At 42.6% G+C, this 13,172-nt stretch overlaps 1 protein-coding gene across 11 annotated transcripts in view; it reads left to right on the forward strand.

The window, feature by feature from the left end:
* FOXP1 (forkhead box P1) overlaps positions 1 to 13,172 on the forward strand; it is a 499,038-nt gene that overhangs the window by 323,792 nt on the left and 162,074 nt on the right. For 4 of the 11 annotated variants that reach the window (XM_044253159.1, XM_044253164.1, XM_044253161.1 and 1 more), the window contains exons 1-2: positions 790 to 875; positions 2,254 to 2,497. The exons of 5 other annotated variants lie outside the window; for them this stretch is intronic. In XM_044253159.1, the coding sequence (XP_044109094.1) occupies positions 2,312 to 2,497 (186 nt within the window). In that variant the 5' untranslated portion in view covers positions 790 to 875; positions 2,254 to 2,311. Of the gene's footprint in view, positions 1 to 788; positions 876 to 2,253; positions 2,498 to 13,172 lie in introns of those variants that run through there. 2 more of the 11 variants (XM_044253162.1, XM_044253160.1) reach the window with 2 other exon arrangements.

Raw genomic sequence — 13,172 nt, forward strand, 5'->3', positions numbered from 1 at the left:
AAATAGGTTAGTACATTTTTAAAATCTACATTGTACAGTTGATTTATGTGAAAGGCAGGGAGGGACATTTAAAAAAAATCTAGGGGGGTGCCTGTGTGGCTCAGTAGGTTAAAGCCTCTGCCTTCGGCTCGGGTTATGATTCCAGGGTCCTGGGATCGAGCCCCGCATCGGGCTCTCTGCTCAGCAGGGAGCCTGCTTCCTCCTCTCTCTCTCTCTGCCTGCCTCTCTGCCTACTTGTGATCTCTTTCTGTGAAATAAATAAACAAAATCTTTAAAAAAAAATAAAATAAAAAATAAAAATAAAAATAAAAAAAATCTAGGGTGCTGCAGAAGATCTGTCTCTGAAGTCCCAGAAGGTTGTGCAGAATCTGGAGGAACCGCAGGCTAAGTCTGAAGGTGCAATTCTATTTCCCTTTAACCTGGTGCTGCCCATTCACGCCGTGTTTGTTAACAAACAGCTCTGGGGACAGACTTGGTGGGAGAGTTACCTTTTCTTTATATGCACTGACTTTGATTCGAATAAGAGGCTTATTTTTAAAAGAAAACAATTGTGTGCCTCCAAGAAAGATCTTGAGGTAATTCCTTTATGGAACTGTGCTAGTGGGCTTCAAAGCTACTAGGTGTTGAGCACTTCTCTGTCTATTTTTGTGACTGAAGCTGGAGCGTTCGTGCTCATTCGGTAACCAGCCATGTCAGGGAACTAGAGTCCTTAGAGCTCTCCAGCCCCATCTCGAACTACTTAGAGCCCTTCTGTGGAGAGCCGCTCTTCCTGACCGCCCACTTGCATGGCGGCCAGGCTATGTGTCTTTTGAAACTGCATTGCAGAGCACATGCAGGGATGGTAGTATAATGCAGCCTGCTGAACCCTGAGCAAGGTAAGGGTCTGCCTTTCCCCCCTGCCTTTCGGAAATAGATTGCTAGAAGACCATTTGCAGCGTTTATAACTGGACCAGCTGAGTTAGACAGCAACATCTGAACTGGATACTCTACCCCTCCTAAAAGTGGGGAGGCAGGCATGGAAGCACTGTGGGGCTCAGAAGGGAGGTGAGGCAGTAAACCAGATCTTTCCCGTTTTTTTTTTTTTTTTTCCCTCCTAGCCTAGTCCTCTATTTCTATGATCTGCCTTTTGAACTGTTTTTGTGGCTGATCAGTTCCACCTAATATGTCTCTTGATTTCTGCTATTGTAATACTCAGGCGACATGCTGTTCTCTTCATTTTTATAAGCTTTAGATGCTTCTGCCTGTCATATTCTGGCGGTTTATCTTCAGCGTCTGGATTTGCTTTCAGACTTGAATGTCTATCAAGCTGCCGTTGCTTTGAATGTGAGATCAAAAGAAGATGAATTCCAGTAAAAAATTTCCTTCCATGAAGAAAAGATTGGGGCCTATGTAAACATCCCACTGACAGTTCCCAATGAGTTATTTTAGCCGAGTATTAGCACCTGGATGACAGACAGTCCAGCATTCCATGCTCAATAACAAATCAGTTGCTTCCGTGGCAGAAGAACATTGCCACAACAGCAATACATTTTCAGAAGGAATCCTTTTCTTCCTCCTCCCCTTCCCCCTGTTTCTTTTTTTTTATTGAATATGGCTGTTCAGCTCCTCATCTTATTTTTCAAGCTGACTTGTTCTGCCTTTAGCAGTTTACTTTTCTTTACAGTGTCTGTCAAGTTACCCGGCTGACGGAAGACAGGACTTTGATAATTAGTTTGGGGCGGGTTAAGGAGTGTTCGAGTAGACAAGCTAGGCATCTGGAGATAAACAGGTAGTTTGGTTGATTGCAGAGAAGGAAAATGGAAAGGAAAAGCAGCAAAAGCAAGATCAAGGGCATATCCCGGGAATGCGGGACGATATGTTCTTTAAAAATACATGTGACAAATTCCTCTAAAGTCTGCAGAATCTGGATTTTCTTTCTTTCTTCCCTGTTTTGTTTTTTTTTTTTTTTTTAAAGCATCCTGCCTATGTAAATGTCACCACAAAAATATCTCAAGAGCAGGTTTCCCGAAACCCTGTCGGTGTGTATTTGTCTGCGAGAATGAGCCATTTGGCGAGGGCTCGGTCTGGCCAGGACACACTTCTGATGCTGTGTCGCTGCTTGCAGACCTGGAGTGATTTAGATACGGGGAGCATTAATAGATTTCCTTAAGTGCTAAACGCAACTTTGAAAATTACCTGCAAGCTCCAACTGATCTTTCAACTTTGAAAGTGAAGAATTACTTGAGGAATTCTTGTGGTTTCTTTGTCATTTAGTGAGAGCCCAGCCAGCTACTGTGGAGGCAAGCGTCCCTGAGGTTGCCTACAAAGGGCAATGTTCCAGTGTGTTTTCTCCTCGAGTGTGCTTCAGCCGCACAGCACTTCCTGTTTATTCAAACATCTTTTTTACCACTCGGCAACCCCCGCTTCACAGAAACAGCCAGAACCCATCTACAGCAAGAAGACGGAAATCCAAAGGCAGACAGTGCGAGCTCACTCCGTCAAACTCTTCATTTTCTCTGTAAGTGTCCAGAGAAAAAAAAAAAAAAAGAACATTTTTGTGGGGTTAAACTTTTAAACTAGGGATCCGCTCCTGCGCAGATGATCTCTGAAGGGCAAAATAAGATGATCCAACTTGTTTACTGCTTTCTCTCCACCGCCCCCCCCCTTCCTCTCTCCATCAAAGGCGGTTTTCTTTTTAGAGATTTGAGAAGACCGGTTGGTTCTAACTCCTTGTTAATTCACTCTTGCTTTCGGACGGGTCTTGGGATACGAGCCGCGAAGTAGGCAGCCGAGGGTCCTCAGGACAGTTTTATACGCTTGAATGTAGTTTAGAGCCCTCTCTGCTTATTTGGGACTTTGTTTTGTGTTGCCTTCTTTTTCTTCCTGTTATCACCAGCGGTGAGAGGGTGCAGGGACGGTGCCTTTTGTAATTCTGCCTCTGTGGAATTGTCCTCTGATGTTTGCATCACGACACCGTCATCACTTGTGAATCGGTCTTGATAATATTTGTCCCAATTTCATGCCAATAAAAGTCAGACTGCTGAAACAAGCACGGTCATTATCTCATTCATATTACTATTGTTTAAACGGAGTGGGCTGCGAAAGGAAAGAGAAAGCCCGCCTCACTTTGCGCGATGGTTGTTAACTTTGATGTTGGAAAGCTCTTTTCAAAATTCTCATTGTGGGTAATTAGTATGGTTGGGAAAGCCCTTGGACCTGGGTTGCTGCTTCCCTCTGTGTCGAAGAGCGGATGGGATTGCTCTCTGAGTCCTTTCTGGTGAAATGAGTTTCTTAACACATGGTTTGACATTTTTTTTTCAAGGGTTCCACCTTTTCCTGTCTGATGCCGTCGCCCCTTTGTGCCTCCCCCCCCACCTCCCGCTGCACCCCTCCCCCAACCCTGACCCCCAACTTCACTGTAATTGGTAAGCCAGGTGCTAATTTTTTTTTTTTTTTTTTAACTATGTACTGGTCAGGGAATAGACAGGAAATGGAAAATTAGCTCTTTTGATCTTAAGAGAATTGTTATTACTCTGAACCTTGTTTGTTAGTCTCCAGACTAAATATCCTTAAATTTTACTGTCTAAAACAGCATCTGTTAGAATAGAGAAAGAAATAAGCTCTGTAGTTGTCCGGACCTCTGATGGAAGAAATAGTTAAACAAATAAAATAAATAAGTGCACGCGTGTGTTGCTATTGCTATGCTAGCTTTTTTAATGTTCAGAAGTTGTTCTACTTTGCAGGGAAAAAAATTATGTTTGCGACTGCCTTAAGGACAATTTGTTTAACAGTAGGAGTAATTGCAGGGAAAATGGAAAGAGTGACTGAAGGTATTTACTCAGATGTTAGTGTAGGTGTGGGGGCCGAAAACTCAGTGTGGGAACAGTGGGCTGCTTTTCTTGGTATCTCAGTCTATTTGATGACCATCAAATTTCCCAGCTCGCTGGTTTTGTTTTTTCTGGATGGCATGTTTGATTATTTATCAGAAGGGGAAGGGAGTAGCTGAAGCAAATAAACATGTGACCAAGTTCTGTTTTGTTTTCCACTCAGAAAGCCATGCCCTTTAACAGATATACAGAAAATAATAAATGCATTGTTTTATGATAAAAGGAAATTATATGTGCCTTTTTTTTTTGTAAAAGGCGAGTGAGTTAACCCTTGAGACTCAGGAACCTTTTTGACTTCTGCGAATTTGCCAGGCTTTTTTTTCCCCAAGGATTAATCTATTGAGGTATATGGTTTTATGGTGCAGGATTTCCCAGGATTAGTTGTTCAGCAGTGAAGCTTTTCTAGATGCTGGGCTTGGTTATGCCTGCCTCAGTAGCTCTACCTTGCTGCTGTGCTTGTGTGTGTGTGTGTGTGTGTGTGGACACATGAGTAGCTCTTGGAGTTCTGCTGAAGGCCCTGTTATGACTGTAGATCTAAACATGAACAGTTGAGTTAAAGGAAAATACACCAGAGTTTCTGTGACCAGTGTGCAGCATAATTGATTAGAGGCCCACTTCTGCTCCTCCCTTTACATTTGCCCAGCAGATAGTATAATGGCAGCTAATGACATGTACCTCATCGTCCCTCAAAAACACCTTCCAGACTTCAGTATTATGTAATGCATGTGGTGCTCTTTGGGATTGTTATCTCAGATTGAGGCCTCTGGAGACAGAGGGGAAGGCTCAAATCTACATTAAATGTAGATTTTGAAGCAAGCATGCCAAAAAACATCATTGTATTGTTGTTTGAAATCTCAGGTGGGGTTTGCATAACTCTCTATAGACGTTCTCTATACTTAAGCCTGAGCTGACGAATGTGCACACACCAGCACGTTTTTGATAATTCGAGGATGATTTTCTACAGAGGCTTCCCCTTTCATCCGCATCCTGAAAAAGTAGTGGACAGGAGCCTAGCACGGTGCCTGGCCCGGTCATATCAAGCCCTATAAATCCCCGTTGAAAATCTGCTTCATTGCCTATACTGTTCTGGAATGCGGATTGGAAACGTGCACACAGAGGGATTCCCTCTTCATTGACTATATAAGGGAACAATGCAGCAGACACTCGGACATAGCACAGCCCCCACCAGTCTGGCCCAGCATGTATGTCACTGGGAGATGGCTTTGCTCCAGAGAGGGCAGCGGTGGAAGCAGGAGCCTCTCTTTCCTCTGTAGTCCTCTTGGGTGACTCTCCACAAGGTGGTTGGGTTGGATAATCATACTTTGTGCCTGTACAGAGCCTTTGTCTGTGAAATCAAAGTGGCTGACTAATGCTAACTTGTTAATACTCAGAACACCCTTGGGACATAGGTAGGCTGCAAAGATTATCCCACTTTTGAGGTGGGAAAATGTCCTGTTGTTAAAATAGTTTACAATTTCCGGGTGTGTCTGTACTTAATGGTCAGGCTAGACCTGGAAGGGCTATGATCTAGATGCCATGAGAAGCATTTTTCCGGTGCCATATTCAGCCCTGACCACAGGCGGTCTCATGAGAAAGTGTTTTACCATGAGGAAACTGGACTGGAAAATATAGCTAGTGTGGGATATAGACGGCGGGGGCGGGATGGGGAAGGGGTGAAGAGCACTGAAGCTTAATTTTAATCCATTTAGGGTGGAAGTGAGGATTTTGTTGTTGTTGTTGTTGTTGTTGTTTTTAAGATACAACCCCGGCCGGGATTTTTTATTTTTATTTGATTTCACATGAACCCAATATGATGTAGGCAGTTTAACTTCCACAAAAATCAAGTTCATTTGTTCCTTGCAAAGACACAGACACAGCTCTGCAAAGTTGAGTCAGAAGTTACTCTGTGGCCCGGTGCTTTGGGGGCAAAAGAATTGAAACATTCTGTTAAGTTTAGATGTTACTATGTGATTCTTCAGTTCTGGTGTGTCTTAAGCCTCTCTGCTATGGTTACTAAGCACAGTGAAAAAATTAGTCATGTGCCCTTTGCTGTTTCAAGTCTTTTGTTGAAAGCTTTTTCAGAAGTCTCTAGAGTAGGGTAGTAGTGCATAGGTTGTTTGGGCTCCGGTACTGTTTATTTGAACCAGATTTGGAAATTCTCTCTTAAAATGGGTTTTTAAATTTAAAAAAAGTAATTTTTAAAAGACCATAAATAATACGATTCCACGTATGCTTAAGAAAATTACTTCGCGGGGCACCTGGGTGGCTCAGTGGTTTAAGCCTCTGCCTTCAGCTCAGGTCATGGTCTCAGGGTCCTGGGATCGAGCCCCACGTCGGGCTCTCTGCTCAGCGGGGAGCCTGCTTCCCCCTCTCTCTCGGCCTGCCTCTCTGCCTACTTGTGACCTCTCTCTCTCTCTCTCTCTCTCTGTCAAATAAATAAATAATCTTAAAAAAAAAGAAAGAAAGAAAGAAAGAAAGAAAAAGAAAATTACCTCACTTAAGCATACTCCCAGATGTTGACAGTATACCAATATGTAGGTGATGATGTGACACTTTGTTTTTTTCTTTTCCTAATTAATGTATGGATACTCCATATCTTCTACCACGAGCTTTTCGTGTTCATAATCAGGGATGATGTATGAAGCACTTTTTGAAGTCACCGAAGAATCACTTACTGAATGTCAGACCCTAGCTCATGCACTTTACATGTATTGATTGTGATGGAGGAACGGTTATCTCCTTCCATTCTTATAGATGAAGAAACTGGGGCGCAGAGAGGTTAAGTAACTTACCCAGCGTCACACAGCTAGCAAGTGGTGGAGCTGGGGTTCGAAGGTTCAGGTAGAAGGGGTTCTCATCCAGATAGAACGACTGGCGGATACTACACTACCATGCGTAGTGCTTTTGTGTAAGCACATTAATATGTCTTTCTTTCTCTGACTTTATTTATTTATTTGAGAGAGAATGAGTGAGAAAGAGCATGAGAGAGGAGAAGGTCAGAGGGAGAAGCAGACTCCCCAAGGAGCTGGGAGCCCGATGCGGGACTCGATCCTGGAAGTCCGGGATCATGACCTGAGCCGAAGGCAGTTGCTCAACCAACTGAGCCATCCAGGTGCCCTCACATTAATATTTCTTAAAGCTAATTTATTTTTCTTCAGAATTGCTGTGATTCTCTCAAGGTCAGTAATTCCCCCAAATTCCCAGAGAATCCCTATTTCTTCATGCGTGAAGACTCATGTTCCACCTTATGCTAAACTGCGGTTACTAGAAGTTCCAAAAATCATTGTCGCACTGTGAGTACAACTCCGTGAACACAGCCGCCCATCTGATGAACAAAGTTTTGTTTTTAATATCCTTTTTGAGAAAGGGATTTTAGTTCCTTGATCAGAGAAATCAAATCTATTTCTCTTTTGCCATATCCTCTACCTGTAGTCTATGCACATATATTTATATTTCTAGGAAAGATAAAATCTCAAAAAGTTTCCTATAGGATTGCCTTGCTGGCTTCAATTCTTCTGAACATTTCTAATTTTTTTTTTTCCTTTGAAGATCTGTTCTGTTTAGCAAGTAGTTCTAGTTCTCTGTGAATGGAAGAGTTCCAAATCCATGGATCTGTGGTTCAGTGGCCATTTTGGGTTGTGTCATTCCCGAAGTCCAAGTGAAGGGATTCTAATCCAAACTGTGTGACCTTTGGCATATTATGTAAATGTTCTGTTTATGGAAAGCACTTTAGAAGTAAGCCAGACCCACGGTTGGCATTCAGTATTGGCCATCTTCTTCTTCCTCACCAGCAACAGCGTATATTCATCTCCCGCTAGCTTACTGTTTGGCCCCGAGGATGCCATTCCTGCCGCCTTGTTCTAAGAGTCAAGGCAAGGTTTGGTTAGGGTTTGGTGAAGGTCAGAAAGAACCATGCTTGCTCAAGTGCCTTTGTCGGCAGCAGGAGCCAGTACTCTTGGCTACACATCTGTGTGACCTTGAGCAAATCACAGATCCCCTCTTGCCCTCAGCTTGTTTTTTGTACTGTGAATGGTGTCTGCCCTATATTCCTTTTGGTTCAACAGAGGGTGCTGTGGTTTTCTCGTCTTCTCTGTAAAGAGGACAATGACTGGTTTGAGATTACTGGGAAACAGGAATGTTTGCTTTCCACAAAAATGTTTGCTTTCCACAAAAATATATTTTCGTAGGTGTGGGGTAATGTGTCGTAGTAATATGTTATATTTAGTAAGTATCATGTACAAGTACTGTGCTAAGAACTTTCCATGCACACTTCACATAATGCTTATAATTAACCTGTCTCTTCCTATGTTTCTGTGTGTACTAACTGTATGTGTTAACTGGGTATAATAATTGATTTTTTTTTTTTTAAGATAAAGAGAGAGCATGAATGGGTGGGGAGGGCTAGAGGGAGAGGGAGAGAGAATCCTCAAGCAGACTCCCCACTGAGGGCAGAACCCAAAGCAGCGCTCAGTTCCACGATCCTGAGATCACATCCTGAGCCGAAATCAAGAGTCAGACACCTAATTGAGCCACCCAGGCGTCCCTTAACTGGGTGTAATAATCCCTCAAAGAACTGAAAATTAAATGAGATAATATGTCTGTAGACTTCAGTACCTGTCTGGCAATAAATAGCCGAAAATTACAACATTTATTACTATCTTCCTCATCCCCATTAACCAGGAACCAAGCATTTTATATTTAAAATACAAAAACTGTATTTGAAGAATACAATTATTTGGAAATGCAAATCAAAACCTCAGGAAGATGGTGCCTCACAGCTGTTACGATGGCTATTGTCAAAAAGACAAGAAATATCAAGGGTTGGCGAGGATGTGGAGAAAAGGGTACGCTTGTGCACTTTTGGTAGGAATGTAAACGGGAGGAGCCACTGTAAAAAACAGTATGGAGGTTCCTCAAAAAGTTAAAAATAACATTATTATATGATCCATCAATTCCCCTTCTGGATATATATCCATAGGAAATGAAGTCACTGCCTCAAAGAGATACCTTCACTGCCACATTCCTAGCAGCATTATTTACAATAGCCAAGACAAAGGAAATAACCCAAGTATCCATTGATAGATGAATAGATAAAGAAAATGTGGTGTGTGCGGACTATTATTCACCCATAAAAAAGAAGGAAATCCTGCCATTTGCAACAACACAAATGGACCTTAGGGGCACTGTGCTGAATGAAATAAGTCAAACAGAGAAAGACAAATACTGCATGATCTCATTCGTAATGTGGAATCTAATGTAAGTAAACCCATAGAAACAGAACAGGTTGGTGATTGTCAGAGGCAGGGAGTGGGGTGAGAGGTGGGCATGGGAGTAAAAGTTGTCCAAAGCTACCTGCTTACAGTTACAAGGTAAGAAAGTTCTTGGGATGTAATATGCATCTTGGTGAGTGAAGCTAACCATATTGTATCAAATAAATATTTGAAAGTTGCTAAGAGAGTAGATCTTAAAAGTTCTCGTTACAAGGAAAAAGATTATAACTATGTGAGGTGATAGCTATTAACTGAACTTACTGTGAGAATCATTTTGAGAGATATGTCTATATATATATACATATATCTCTTTATATCATATAGATATCAAAACATGCCAATTTATATGTCTAATGTATCACTGTGGTGTACACCAAAAATTAAAATATTATATGTTAAGTGTATCTCACTAAAACTGAGAGGAAAAGAGCATCCAGAGAAAATGTTTTTTAATAAACGATTACGGCAGGGGCTCCTGGGTGGCTCAGTCGGTTGAGTGTCTGACTCTTGGTTTCCGCTCAGGTCATGATCTTGTAGTCATGGGATCAAGCTCTGTATCCGGCTACTTGCTCAGCGAGGAGTCTGCTTCAGATTCTCTCTCCCTGTCCCTGCCGCACTCCCACCACCTCTTTCTCTCTCAAATAAATAAAAATAAAATCTTAGGGGTGCCTGGGTGGCTCAGTGGGTTAAAGCCTCTGCCTTCGGCTCAGGTCATGATCCCAGGGTCCTGGAATCGAGCCCCACCTCGGGCTCTCTGCTCAGCAGGGAGCCTGCTTCCTCCTCTCTCTCTGTCTGCCTCTCTGCCTGCTTCTGATCTCTGTCAAAGAAATAAATAAAATTTTTAAAAAATTTTAAAAAAATCTTAAAAAAAAAAAAAAGATTGTAGTGATTAGTTCTCCCCTCCCAACAAAAAGCAAGTGGTCATAGCAGAGTGTGAGAATCCACAGTGGGTGAATAAACACAGGCCAGCAATCATGCTGGATCTGAAAGCTGTTCCAGGTAGGTAGGAGAGGTGGGTCTACCTTAGATGATGGTAGAGCAAAGACACAGGTGCCCAGCCCCTGAGCTGTGCTGGACTTGTATTCATTTATGACAGGAAGTCTGTGCTCTTTCAGTTCAGTCTCTCTGCTGTTGGCATTATGAAATGCTCTTTTTGAAAAATTGTATTCTTGGCCCCACTGAACCAAGGAATGGGGTGCTTGTCCCTACAAGGGTTTGAGGAAGGAATGCGCATCAGTGAATGATGACAATAACATTGGAATCATAAGAGATGCTGGATGAACTTGGATAGGTAAAGAGGTGAAGCCCAGTGTGAGGGAGAACAGGTGTAGCTGGGTGTGTCCACGCCTTCCCGTCTGCCTGCTTGGGGGTTGCCATCGTAGCCATAGACACTCAGGGCACCACAGGGATTCACAGCAAGCGTCGGTCCCTTGGGTCAGAGGACGCCTGGGAACACTCCTGCTGGAAGGAATTAAATGATAAGCAGAGTTTTGGGGAAGAGGTGGAATTTGTAAGTTTTTAATCTAATTTTTTAAATTTTTTAGCAACTCTATGGAGATATCTTTGACATAAAGAAACTACATATGAATTAAGGTGTACAACTTGATGTTTTTATACATATGTATATGCTGTGAAAAGATCCCCAACTCAAACTAACTTTGACTAAACTTTTAGCCTTTTGTGGGTGTAATGAGTTTGGACTTACGAAGTATCCTCTTAGTGGGGCGCCTGGGTGGCTCAGTCAACTAAGTATGTGACTCTTGATTTTGGCTCAGGTCATGATGTCAGGGTCAGGAGTTGGAGCCCCAAGTCAGGTTCCATGTTCAGGACAGAGTCTCCGTGTCTTGCTCCCTCTGCTCCTCCTCCTGCTCTGTCTCTCTCAAATAAACAAACACATCAAAAAAAAAAATTCTCTTGGGACGCCTGGGTGGCTCAGTTGGTTAAGCAGCTGCCTTTGGCTCAGGTCATGATCCCAGTGTCCTGGGATCGAGTCCCACATCGGGCTCCTTGCTCAGCAGGGAGCCTGCTTCTCCCTCTGCCTCTGCCTGCCATTCTGTCTGCCTGTGCTCGCTTTTTCTCCCTCTCTCTCTCTCTCTCTGATAAATAAATAAAATTAAAAAAAAAATTCTCTTAGCAAATTTCAAGCAGACAATACAGTATTATTAAGTATAGGCACCATGCTGTGCATAAGAATTCTAGTACATACTCATCTGGCATAACTAACCAAACCTTTGTGCCTTTTGACCAGCATCTCCCCATTTCCCACCTTCCAGTGTCTGGCAGTCACCATTTTCTACTCTCCTTCTAGGAGTTCAGCCTTCATATATATATATATATATATGTGAGATCATGCAGTATTTGTCTAGAAAAAGTAGAATTTAAGTGGAGAAGACATGTGGATGCCTTGTAAATATGGACAGAGAATGGGAGGGCAAATTTGCAGATGTGGCCATGGCTCCAAGATTCCTGGGAATGGGAGGATCTGGTTGAAGAAAGCAAGTCTTTTGTGTGGGGAAAAGAAAGCAGGTGAAGTTACATTAAAAGATGTGATACTGGGACAAGGCCTTTCCCTTCCTCCTGAAAACAAAAGGACCTAAATTCATTCATGCATGTTTGGCTCTGTAGGACTGCATATCCCTTTGCCAGAATTACCTGCAGCTGTATTTGGTCTAACCAGTGTCCTTGGTAGAATGTGAGTGTCATGTATGTATGAGACGGTGTTTGCTTGTTTTTGTTTTTCTGTCCTGGCCATTTACTAGACTTGTGACCTTGGGCAAGTCGCTGAACCTCACCATCTCATGATTTTTCCACTTTAATTTGTAATCATAAAACCTTGCCCTGCTTCCCTTTGAGATGTTGGGAATAAGAAGTAAGATAGCAAGTCTACAGCAACTAACTGGTATAGTGCCTGGCCCATGGTAAGCAATTCAATACATTGTTTTTATTTTAGTACCCTAAGTGCAGGGAGTTAACTATACTCGCTGCTCTATTTCTAGATGGTCCTTATTTCTTCAATTGTTATACTAGGGTAATCTTTGCTATTTGCAGTAACTGCTCTGAGAAATGTAAATTATTGGAGATGATGATGATGATGATGATGATGATGATTTTTGTCTTTGTTAACTTGGCCAAGAGTGAGTAGTTCCAAATTTTAGATTACTAGTCTGGTTTGGATCTTCCTTCTCTTTCCACTTCTGTTTCTTTTCTTTTTCCTTCCTTCCTTTCTGCCTTTCCTTTCTTTCTTTCTTTCTTTCTCTTTCATCTTGGCTGGAATGCTGCCTCTAAACTAGCTTTCACTTTTCCTTCCTTCCCCAACGTTCAGGTAAGGGAAGGATGGTATTTTGGGAAGCATACCATTCATAGGGCATCCCAAGTATGTGTGATTTACACCACAAGGATAAAGGAATACAGCATCATATTTGTTGGAGCAGAAACTAGGTTCAGTGTTAGTAGTAAAATCACAGAAACCTCTCCATTATTTTGAACATGATTGTGGCCAGATTCTTCTGCAAGCTTCAAAATGAGCTGGTCTCATCACAAGGTTTGAAAAGATATGAATCTGGATTATTCATAATGAGAGTTGCTGGGCTGCATCCCCATAAAAGACAATTGACGAAAACAACAGGTTAATGCAGCAAGTTAATAGATCCCTTTGATTCATTTACCCTTGCAGTTGACCTTCCCCCCCCACACACCATATTTTCTACTTTGGGAACTTGGAGAAGGAATGGGCCCATGTATTTATTTCTCACAGGGCACAATCTGGTCCTTCCGTAACAAGGAGAAACGAGTTTGATGCAGCACCTAACAACATTTTAGACATTTGCTCATAAACTTGCCTTCTGTTTTCCTTCCTTGCAATGCTAGTGTTGCCTACGGTCATGTCGCCTCGGGCTGTGGTCTTGCCGACTCGTTCAAGCTAGACAGGCTCAGGCTTGGGCAGTGCTTGGATGGAATCCCTCCAAAGACAACTCAGGTGCCGGAGACTCGGTGGTGGTGATTCAGCGTCTGGCACTGGCTCCAGCGAGGAGCAGCC

This window comes from Neovison vison, chromosome 6 (assembly GCF_020171115.1).
Source record: "Neovison vison isolate M4711 chromosome 6, ASM_NN_V1, whole genome shotgun sequence".
Classification (NCBI taxonomy): domain Eukaryota; kingdom Metazoa; phylum Chordata; class Mammalia; order Carnivora; family Mustelidae; genus Neogale; species Neogale vison.